General features: G+C 33.5%; 1 protein-coding gene across 3 annotated transcripts; it reads left to right on the top strand.

Moving 5' to 3' along the window:
- The first annotated feature begins 6,563 nt into the window (after positions 1–6,563).
- Positions 6,564–11,153, top strand: URH2 (uridine-ribohydrolase 2). 3 transcript variants are annotated; one of them, XM_078314463.1, is made up of 9 exons: positions 6,564–6,746; positions 7,701–7,816; positions 8,227–8,286; positions 8,537–8,722; positions 8,972–9,076; positions 9,506–9,602; positions 10,142–10,249; positions 10,326–10,461; positions 10,724–11,153. In XM_078314463.1, exons 1-9 carry the CDS (start codon positions 6,695–6,697, stop codon positions 10,830–10,832), a joined length of 969 nt encoding a protein of 322 aa, XP_078170589.1. In that variant the 5' UTR covers positions 6,564–6,694; the 3' UTR covers positions 10,833–11,153. The 3 variants fall into 3 exon arrangements, with proteins under 3 accessions (XP_078170589.1, XP_078170590.1, XP_078170591.1); XM_078314464.1 differs by having other exon boundaries at positions 7,701–7,824; positions 8,541–8,722; XM_078314465.1 differs by having other exon boundaries at positions 6,608–6,746; positions 8,541–8,722.
- Positions 11,154–11,927: the final 774 nt, after the last annotated feature.

The raw sequence follows: 11,927 nt of genomic DNA, 5'->3' as shown, positions 1-11,927 counted from the left end.
TAAGAAAACACTAGGGGCCTGTTCGACCAGATCACTATTCACGTGGGAAAAAAAATTCAGTTGAACTGAATTTTTTTTTTCCCCACGGGAATAGTGTTTTTCAGTTCAAATCCCGTGCCCGCGCCCATTCTCATTTGTCGGCCGAACAGGCCCTAGGTCTGTCTACCAAGTTCCCGCACGGGGAAGCTATAAACATGGGAATTAAATCTGTTTGAGAATCACAGAACTTTGTTATTTCAAATCCATTTTTTTTTTTTTTTTTTAGAATGCATCAATTTTAAAGACAATTATTTTTTTGTACACAAATTTCAAAATATATAAAAAAAATGAATCTGGAATAACAGGCTTTGTGATTCTCAAAAGAATCACAGCAGCTTTGTTTCTATAAAAATGAAGGAAGGTTAATTAAAAAGAAGACGTTAAAGTGGAGAATTTGATCGATCAAGGATAGGATTTTTTTTTAAATAGAATTCATTTAAATTATTTCAACGGAATAAGTCTTCGTTCGGCTGATTTTCGAAAACGAGCCTCCACCAATCTCTAGGATCAGTGAAGTAAAAAAAACTCAACCTACACCGGTCCTAGGGACCGGTGGAACCAACATTTACCCCGCCATAGATATGTTGCACCAAAGACCACACCAAAATCTCCACCAATCCACAGGATCGGTGTAGCTTCAAAAAACATCTTCACCAATACTGTGGACTGGTGTAGGCTTAGGATTTATCAACTCCAACAGCCGCACCATTCTTCTTCTCTTTCCAACCTCTTCAAAATTGTAGATCTGAAGAGTTTTCAAATCTCTTAAACGATTCAGAAATTTTGAAACAATTGAATTGAGAAATAGTTGAGTATATTGAGAGGATAAAAAAAAAGAAAAAAAAAAAGAGCTCAAACCGTGCTGGAAAGAAGAAGAGGAAGGATGAAGGAGAAGGAAAGGAGAAAGGACCCGTCGAGGGTTTTTTTTTAAAAGAACCCTCCACCGATCCTACGGATCGATATAGAATTTTTTTTTTATTTTATGTGGCAATGCTCTACCGGATGTGAAAATGGGTAAAAATTTGCTCCACTGATCCTAGGGATCGGTGTAGCTTTGTATTTTCTTGCTCCACCGATCCTCGGTGGAGGCTAGTTTTCGAAGATCAGCCCAACGAAGGCTTGTTCCATTGAAATAATTTAAATGAATTCTATTTAAAAAAAAAATCGATATATAGTTGCTTATCAGGATTGATTAATCAATCAGTGTTGGACTAGATCCATAGCCTCACAGGTACTGCATGTAGATAATTTCTTTCACTTTACGGTTTGAAAATAAATTTCAACGGTAGTGTTCAGCACACCCTCCTTAGAGCTCTTTAAAAGGGACTAAGGAGTCTTAAGCTTGTCAAACACTTACTTCTTTGCAAAACTTAAAATTATTTTTTTAAGCCTCCTTTTGCCTATTTTTTAAGCTTGTCTCAATTTTTAAGTCACTATTCTACATGGCTTAAGCAATTGAGTTTTCTTAAGAAAGCTAAAGAGTCACTTTCTTAAATTTATTTTGCTAAACACCTACTCCTTAGTGGAGCTTAAAATTTAAGTCTAACCAACTTGCCGAACATCCTCAACATGTCTGGAATTCGACTTAGCACAGGGGCAATATTATTAGGCTTTGACATTCGTACCAAGTTAAAAGGAACGGTGCAGATCCACTAATTGTAACAGATTCCCTTTTCAGGTAATGGAGAGGATGTGAATCGCTATGGACTGACGTCTATAATCATTGACATTTGACAGTAAGGTAATATGATTTTAAAGGAAAGTATTTGATAATAGATAAGTTTAATCCGATTTTTTTATTAATAGAAAAAAAAAAAATATATCGAAATACGGAATTACTTTTGGATTTTTTTGAAAAATAGGTAGGATGGGTTGTGTTAACCCGTCCACCGGACGGGTCTAATTATCCCGTCCGGATTAATCTCCTAATACGCTTTTTAATTAAATTCGCGCAAAAAAAAAAAAAAAAATTACAAAAACCCAGACGGGTTATAGCGTCCCATCACCCACTTTAAAATAAAAAAAAAAAAATCCGGAAAGCCGGGTTGTATCTACCTTTTCCAAAGCCTATACCCCTGAATCAAAACAAATACCGGGAAAATAACACCCTATCCGTCTGACAAAACTAATTGCTCACTTGTTAGGCATCTTATAAAAGTGACTGACTTCATCTATTTCCCGACAAAATCTCAGAATATTATGCATACCCGTTAAGGAATGAGGATAACCGGCAATTATTCAAGTAATATTTTGAGGCCCACAATCGATCTATGGGTTTCTTACATGGATCAGGTATGTAGATGTTGCCCCCCCTTCATCTTATCAAAAAGGCGCAAGCATTGGTTCATTCCAATTGGTTCATCTGAAGGACAATAAGAGAAGGCTACTGGAATTTTTAATTGTGGAACGTAGGAGATGCACTGCCTAAAATATCACCAATAATTTTGCTTTTTTTTTTCTCTCTTGTCATTGCGTTTTTATTTTTGCTCTCATTCCAATTTGGGGGACGTCCCGTCTGGCTTTCCAGATTGATTTTGTTTTTTTAATTAATGGGGGACGGGACGCTATAACCCGTCCGGATTTTTGTATTTCTTTTTTTTTGGCGCAAATTTGATTAAGAAGTGTATTAGGGGATTAATCCGGACGGGATAATTAGACCCGTCCGGTGGACGGGTTAACACAACCCGTCCTACCTATTTTTCGAAAAAAATTCAAAAGTAATTCCGTATTTCGATATTTTATTTTATTTTTTTCTATTAATAAAAAAATCAGTAAGTTTAATAATTCTGACAATATCATAAATCAGATTAAGCTTAAGGTCATGTTTGATTGTGGACTAAACAGTGGAATAAGGATTTTAGGCCTTACTTATTCTACCAAATATGGTTTAATTGAGCTGGACTAAGACGGAATATGCCAATCTTTAGACCGGACTAAATTGGCCTAAACTAAACCATCTCTCTAGGTGGTTTAATTTTAATTAAGTATGAGGCCTAATTTTTTATTATTTTTATTATTTTTAATCACTTTTTAAGAAATATAAAATAAACAATTATTTTTTTGTTCATTTACGTATAAGGAAACTTATAACTTTATCAATTATAGAATCAATATTCTTTTAAATGACATAACTTTCCAAATCAAACAAAATATGCAATCTAAAAAATAATTAAATAAAATATTTTTTAAATTGTACTACAAAATAATAAATATTTTGTTCATCAAACTAACACATTTTTGACAAATAAATTAGTACACATATAACTTTAATTAACTAAGATTCATTAAATACAATGTGCTTCTCTACGATATAAAATTAATTTATACATAACTTGTTTTCTTGTACAATTTCTTTTAATCAAAATGAAAAGAAAAAAATACAAAGAATAATTTTATTATTGTTATTACAAATTTTGTAGGACAAAATAATTTGTAATATCAAATCATGTCTCAAGCCATCAAATTCTTATCAAACAAGAAATAATTTAAGTCAAGGTATAACTTTAGATATCAACCAAACATGAATAAGTTAGATTGACCTAAATTGGAATAATCAAGTTATGCCTCATTAACTTTAGTCCACAACTAAACATTAAGTAAGGATTATTTATGATGTGATATTAGTCTTATAAATTGAATAAATATCAAGAGTGAGGCTATGGTACTATAGATCAATATTTTTATTGTCGAGTAGAACTAGGGTGTTCTTAAGCTCACCAAAGTGTTTGGTGAGCTTAACTCCGAAACCCATCAAATCGGTTTCAGATGACAAATTCGAACCGTTGGAACCCGTCTACCTTACGAGTGATGCGTCTACATGTAAAGTTTTTAAACATTAGAATTAATTTAGTATAAAATCAATCGGTCAAAATTAGAAGGTTAATAAATTAATTTTAGTGCATTCATTTTTTGAACGTTTTTTGACCGCTTGACTTTATACTAAATTAATTCAAATGTTTAAAATTTTCACATGTAGACGCATCACTCGTAAGGTAGGCGGGTTCCAATGGTTCAGATTCATCATTTGAAACCAATTTGATGGGTTTTGGAGTTAAGCTCACCAAATACTTTGGTGAGCTTAAGAACACCCCAGTTCTACTCTTTATTGTCAAAATTCAAACAATCAATATAAACTATTCAACATGATCTCCGTATAACAATGTAATTGTAGATATAATTTTACAATTTTATTAATTTTGTTTACTTTTTTTTAATAGGTAGAAAATCACTTGATTCAAAAATTCTAGACTAGGGGTGGACAAAAGCTCGTAATTTGTGATTTGATTGAGTTTGATGCGAGAAAAAATTCGGTTCGAAACGAATCAAACCAGCTCGGTTCTGAAACGAATCAAATCCAGTTTGGTTCGAAATTGGTTTGAACTGAATTCGAACTGAGTCTGGCTCAGTTCGAAACTCTTCTTTTTAGTTCTAAACCCTGCTTCAATTTCGAACTATATCGGTTTGAAAATGGTTCGAACTCAAACTCAAACTCAAACTCGAACAAGAACTCAAACTGGGTTAAGTTCGATTCGGTTTGATTTGTTTGCAGCCCTGTTCTAGACCATTCGAAAGTAGTGATCTTCTATCCATCTAAAAATAATGTAAAAAATTCAAAAAAATGTTAAATTTAGTATGCAAGTACATTTTCATATGAAGATTATTTTAAACAGTTCAGATTGACTATTTGAAAATAAAAATCTTAATTTATAGTACGGACCAATCTATGTTATACATAGTAACATAGCCTCACTCAAATATTAATGCTATTTGATATTCCAATAAAAATTTTGTGATATGCATGATTACAAATTTTAATATGAAGTGTAAACACTTGTATCAAATCATGTCATATTATCATTTTTTATATGCATAATATGAGTATGGATAACTAAGTATTAATGTTATTTGATATTTGAATAAACTTTTGTGATACGAATGATTACAAATTTTAAATTGAATTGTAAACACTTATATCAAATCATATCATACTATCAATTTTTATATGCATAATATGAGTATGGCTAACGTACTATCAATAGTATATAATGTACTATTTTGTTAAAAACTTATTATATTGATTTTAATGGACAAATTCAAACTATTGAAACTAATGTACTTCATTTTTATATATAAAATTTATAAATTTGAATTCATTTAGTATAAAGTCAAGCAATAAAAAATAATTAAAAATGAATGTATTACTTATAAATCTTCATTTGATCAATAACTTGATTTCGTATTAAATGAATTTGAAAATTTATACTTTGCATGTAAACACATTGCTGGCGAAGTAGATTAGTTTCAATGGATTGAATTTGTCATTTGAAATTATTCAATAAAATTTTAAAACAATAAGTCAATAACACATAACGTCTTATAATTAATATTAATAGCACACTAGCTAAATTATACATTAATAAATAAATTTCATGTAGATGACATCTCAAACACCGAATTTTAAATATATGATATTTGTATGACAATTGTGCCCAAGTTACTGTAATGAGCCCCTTTAAGTGAAATAAATTGAATCAACAGGCTTGGACAAGCTTATCAACTACTAATTAAATATATAAACATAAATAAAAAGTGAGTTTGTGACTTTATGTGACACATAAATCATGTGGCATTAAAACCTTATTTTTAATATCATGTAAAGTATTATGTAACTACAAACTAAGTAAATAAATATAATCAACTAATATAGTTTTCTTCCTGAAAAACAAATTGCTACCATAAAAGATATTATTCGGAAGGCGTGACAACTGGTTTCTTAGTAGATCGAAATTAGATGTTCCAACTAATTACAAATTAAGAGAAATAAAAACGATGTACCTAAAGATCAAATAATTATATCAATTGGAAAATTATCAAACGGATGCGGATTCAAATCGTCCTCGGTGTAAACTCAATAAAGAATATACGAATAAAAATTTGTAACCGAATACTTTTAAAATATAAATCTGAATATAATAGTATCCGTACCTTATCCGCATCAATAACAACTCTAGTGGTTACGATACCCTACGCAAGATAGATAGCGGTTGATTAGGTGATAATGGCCCCCACGCCTACTCACCTATAAGCCGCAGCCATGTGCATTCAAAATTATTATCCTCTGTGGCAGGTGCACAACTATAAAGCACGTGGCGACTCATTAGACAAAATCATGCATCATTATTTCCCGCCTTCCCGGGAACCGGTTTTGCCTTTTTGATCAGTGGCTCAGTGCGATAAATTTATCAGTCGAACCACAGTGTACCACATCCATATCAATCCAGCGAATCAAGACATCGTTTTAGTATTTGAGTATTACAGTATCTGATCAGCGACCAACTCGAGATTCATAATCGACGAATTCTAATGAGAGCGAGATAGTCACTAGTGCATATCGTTTGAGGTAACAGAATATTTCTGTTTGAATCTGGACTGTCCAATCATAATCCGAGCCAATCCGGCTTGAGGTGGATTGCACGGATTCCTTTAATATTCGCGCGGATTCTGATCGGGGTGCAGATCTTAATAGAAATATTCTGTTACCTTAGGTGATATGAATTTCCTATAACAAGGCTGTTTATTGTGCTAATTAGTATCGTCTTCTGCTGTCTCTCGCTCGCTCGCTTCGTCGGCCTCTATCTCTTTCTCTGAGTAAACAATGGGAGAAGCTGGGAAGAAGAAGGTTATAATCGACACTGATCCGGGAATCGGTATGTTATAGAACCGAGGTTCTCAATTTTAGAATTGTAATTCTGCATTATAATTTTGCTAAGCCTGTTCGCTACCCATCTCCACTCAATTGAATCTGGATTTTGTTAATTGCGGATAGAGATGAGATTTTGTTTGTTGTTCAAGAATAACTTAGCAGTAATTTTGAGTATTATCAGAGAAATTTTCAAATGTATTGAGTGAACTTCAAGATTTTCCTTTTCCTTTCTGGTGAAGTAATTTTTTGGAGAACGGGTGTTTAGAATTTTTGTCAATTTCTTTTCAATTCGAAGTTAACAACCTGCTTCAGAAAGCAACACAAATGAAGGGTGAGTTCTGGTTAATAACTCAAAAGGTCAAAACCTTTTGTAGTCCCCACTACACAGATTACCTATTTTGACTCAAAAGGTCAAAACCTTTTGTAGTCCCCACTACACAGATTACCTATTTTGACTCAAAAGGTCAAAACCTTTTGTAGTCCCCACTACACCGATTACCTATTTTGACTTAATAAAATGGTGAATATGAGAAAGGAAATTTATATTTGTAGGAAAATTATAGTAATATTAAGGATGCACTATGGAATTTTGATGCTGCCTTGGTTCCACGGTCCCACCCAATTTCGGTTGATATTGGCTTCTTTTTGTTCTGTAATTGATATATGCTTAAATGAGACAAAACAACCCCATATCTGGTTAGCGACTGCTTACATGACATGCGTATTATTTTACTTGTTTATTCATCTAAGACAAAAGTTTTTTTAAAAAAAAAAAATTAAAAAGAGAAAGCAAACTGGATCATCTGGTAAGAGATGAAGATTTTGGGCAGTATATAAATGTAGGAATATAGGATAGACCAATAATGTGTGGAGATCTTTGATCTAACTTACTCCATTAGTATTTTGGAGTTGGATAATTTTAATTAAAAAAAGTTATTTACACTAAAACTTTTATTAGATGATGCCATGGCGATATTTGTTGCCCTGAATTCTCCAGAGATTGATGTGATTGGGCTGACAACCATCTATGGGAATGTGTACACTACACTCGCCACGAGAAATGCATTGCATTTGGTACAAGTGTATATTTTAGTGCATAAGCAATTTATATTGATTTTCATATTTTTCTTCAAAAGAATAATTACTTCATTGAAATTGCTTTTTCATTAATTTTATATCAGATGGATTATTTTAATTTTAGATGTTTAAAAAAAAATGAAACCACTGATTGTTGTACTGACCCACGGTGATCTATGCTGCAATGTTATCTACCATCGCCAGAATGAGTGCCAATTTCTTGAGATTTATCTCTTTCTTTAGATACTCTAGTATGGTACCAATTAAACCCGAAAGGTATGATCAGCAGTTCAAAATTGAAATTCTTGAGCCCAATGGATCAGGTTAGAATCATTTAGGGGCCATATCAATTCTGGTTAAAATTTCTTTTTTAATCCTTTCTTATTCGCCTTTTTTGAAAACTATAGTTGGAGGTTGCTGGAAGATGCGACATTCCCGTGGCAGAGGGATCTCAAGTGTCACTTATGGTACGCATTTAACAGAAAAAATGAAATATTGATTTTGTTTATTTCAGGCAAAGCTTTTTGGATAATTAAATAAGATCTCATCGTGGCAATTTGAGATTCATATCTGATGAGTGAAAATGCAATTGCATCACTCTTCGTGCCTGCAATTAGTTCAGCAGATTACAATTTGTGTTGTTTTAAAATATTAAGTGAGTTGCTCATGCTTCATACATTCTGATAAGTAGTTATTTTACTCAACATTACATAAAAGAAAGCTACTAAGCTGCGCATTGCCGACTTTGTACATGGTACCGATGGGCTGGGGAACCAAAACTTCCCACCACCGAACGGGCGCCCCATCGACCAATCAGCTGCTTCCTTTCTGGTAGAGCAAGTCAACCTCCATCCTGGAGAAATAACCGTCATCGCACTAGGCCCAGTCACCAATATTGCCTTGGTTGTTTATTTTTCTGCTATTCTAATTTATTTATTATATTTTGCTATGCTAAATCATTTGAAGGAGTGGCAATTTGGATCAGACCTGAGCCACTGTGGGGAGAAATGCTAACCCAAAAAGTTGACCTGTTAATCCTTTGGATGGTCTAAAACAGGTTGACTTGACCAGTCAGCTAGCATTTTGTGGATGGGCAGGGGGAATAATACTAGAGGTCTCTTATGTCTTTGATTTTTGTTTTTTGTTTTTTAGGCCATAGAACAAGACCCTGCTTTTCCAAAGAAGGTTGGTCAGATCGTTATTCTTGGTGGTGCATTCTGGGTTAATGGAAATGTTAATCCTGCAACTGAGGCAAATGTATGTGTCATGATCTCCTTTTTGCCTATACTTTAATTGTTAAACTACTTTTACAATGCAGTGGAAATGCTATGTTGTTGAACCTGTTTTCTTCATTTCAAGGGTTTGCTTAATGCAGCTGAAATTTTTTCTTTATTTTTTATTTTTATATTTTACCAATGAAGAGGGTTGTTGTTTTCATCACATGTGACAGTTTACAGTCAAAAACTTATTAGTCATGCAAGTTCCATGGATCCTGGATAACCAAATAGCACTACAGATTTCTTTTGGAGTATTATACTATTATTCCCCGACCACTTAGAATGAAAGTGACAACACAAATCTAATGTAGCAGTATCTTTTCCAGCTGACCTTCAAAACAAAACTATTTCAGAACATGATATTATCAATTTAGTTACAGATTTTTTCCTTGCACACATGTTGTAACAGATATTTGGTGATCCTGAGGCAGCTGATGTAGTATTTACTTCTGGAGCTGATATTTTAGCCATTGGAATAAATACAACACACCAAGTTGTTTTAACAGGTATTCACTGGGAAATATCAGTCATGCCTTTGAGTGTTGATAAGATTCTATTTTCTTCTGTTTTCATTCCTTTTTATTCCCCTCTTTTTTGATCCTTGACAAATTGGAGTACCACTGGGGTTGATTTACATTTAATCAAGAACAATAGAAACTTATTTTGAGTATTTATACAGAATGGAAGGCTTAATTAAGATATGTCGAGGCTTACTTGGCCATTTGAATTGGGACCTAACCAGTCTGGTTGCTCACTGGTCAGGTTAGATACCTGCTGAATTTGCAATGCTTTGTGAAAAGAATATGGTTGTATGCCTCGGGTATACTTTCTCATGATTTTGGCTCTACCTCATCAAGACAGTTGTAGTAGTGGCCCTGTGCTGGTCTTTTCAGGTGATGCTCACAGTCAATCATCTTGTATTGGTACCAACCAGTATGGTTTTCCTTGATACTATGGAGAACTTTTTGATTTCTTTGTTCCTTAATTATTCCAAGAAATTATATACTGTTCGAAAGGATAATTACAAGTTTCATCATTCCTGTAGATGCTGATCTGGAAAAGCTTCAAAAGTCAAACTCTAAATTTTGTCAGTACTTGTGCAAGATCCTAGGTGTTTATTTTTCATATCACCACGAGGCCTATAGCATTAAAGGTACATAATAAACTTTGGCATAAGTTATGCAAATTTGAAATGAGATCTAGCCTCATTGTGGAAATTTAATGTGCAGGAGTTTATCTCCATGATCCAACAACAGTTGTAGCAGCAATAAATCCATCTTTGTTGACTTACACGGAAGGAGTTGTTCGGGTTCAAACTTGTGGCATTACAAGGGGTCTCACTCTTTTTGATAACACCAAGAAAAGGTGACTTGCTGATAGCTGTGTTCCTTTCCTTTTTCTTTTATCATGCATCTCTATGCATGAGAGGTTTCACAATGAACAGTTTATTGGAACTTTCATCTGAGCATCCCTTATTGCCAAGTTTGAGCCGAAAACACATGCAGATGCATTTACACAGTGCACGCGTACAAACAATCTAGTACTGGAGTTGGCTTAGTACTACTGTATCCAGCTTTTGGCAAGATGTCAAATTGGGTGAATAATCTGAAGCCTGTCTTTATTTTAGGTATGGCGAGATGACAGAGTGGACAGGCAAGCCTAAAATCAAAGTTGCAGTCACAGTCGATGCCCCTGCAGTTGTACAGTTGGTGATGGATCGGCTCATCAACTCATAGTCTCTCTCTCAATAAAATGCTTTCTGTATCAAGTTGTCATGAATAAGTTTGTTCTTTAAGGACATTTTTAAAAGTATCATTTGGTATTGCTCTAGAGAGGGTAAGATGAGAGTTGAACGGAGGCCAGAGTTGAGAGCTGGGACATTTCTTTCCTACCCTGCTCTTCTCAAAATTGGAATAGTTTTGTACCACTTCTCGATCGCTTCCCTTCTCCGCTTCAAATTCAGGAGCACACCTTATATGGACTGTCTTCGGTTGTATGTAATTTCTTTTACATACTTCTCTATGGGTACAAATATTCTGATTTTTTTTCTGCTGGAACGCTAAATGACTCTTTTTGCTTGGTGAGCTTAACTCTAATATCATGAATTGGCTTGCAAAGACGAATTCAAACTGTTGAAATTGATCTACTTTAAGTGATATGTGTACATACAAATTTTTAAAATTTTCGAATTCATTTTTGTACAATGTTAAGTGGTCAACAAATGAGGAAGAACGAATGGATTAAAATAACTTATGAACTTTTATTTTTTGACCGCTTGATTTTGTGTTAAATGAATTCAAAAATTTGAATTTTTTGTACTTACACATATTACTCGTGAAGTAGATCAGTTTCAACGGTTTGAATTTGTTGTTTAAAACAAAATTGATAGATTTCTAGAACTAAGCTCACCAAACTCTCTTGATGAGCCTTGCACATGCTAGTCTCACTCGTGTTGCTAATAAAATAAAAGGAGAGAGAATTTTGCCTACATAAAAAGAGGATTGGTGATATTGATAGTAAACTTAACGGTTATTACAATTGACAGAACAACTATCAATATCAAAGAATATAAAATTGCATATTTGTTTTTTTATCCGTGGAGCTAGAAAATTATCAGGTGGACAAAATATGTGAATATATTCCTAGGACACAAACTCAGCGGTTTCTGTTTTTTTTTCAACGCATGCATTAGACAAGTCTGGACATAATGTGATGCTGGTCTGCTACTTTCTATTCTTTATTACTCGATTAACGTATTACAATGTTAGAAATTTTATTCTACAAGAGTTTTTTTTGAAGGTTAGTCGCCAAGATGCCGCTAACGATATATT

Source organism: Carex rostrata, chromosome 13, assembly GCF_964058835.1.
Source record: "Carex rostrata chromosome 13, lpCarRost1.2, whole genome shotgun sequence".
Lineage (NCBI taxonomy): Eukaryota > Viridiplantae > Streptophyta > Magnoliopsida > Poales > Cyperaceae > Carex > Carex rostrata.
The sequence above is the reverse complement of the archived record's forward strand: the minus strand, read 5'-3'. Positions and strand labels throughout refer to the sequence as shown.

What these genes read in the sequence shown, in the direction of transcription:
- URH2 (XM_078314463.1), top strand. Translation starts at nt 6,695, where the DNA reads ATGGGAGAAGCTGGGAAGAAGAAGGTTATAATCGACACTGATCCGGGA. An exon ending in ACACCAAGTTGTTTTAACAG is followed by an intron (nt 9,603 to 10,141) that starts GTATTCACTGGG and finishes TCATTCCTGTAG; the next exon opens with ATGCTGATCTGGAAAAGCTT. An exon ending in CGAGGCCTATAGCATTAAAG is followed by an intron (nt 10,250 to 10,325) that starts GTACATAATAAA and finishes TTTAATGTGCAG; the next exon opens with GAGTTTATCTCCATGATCCA.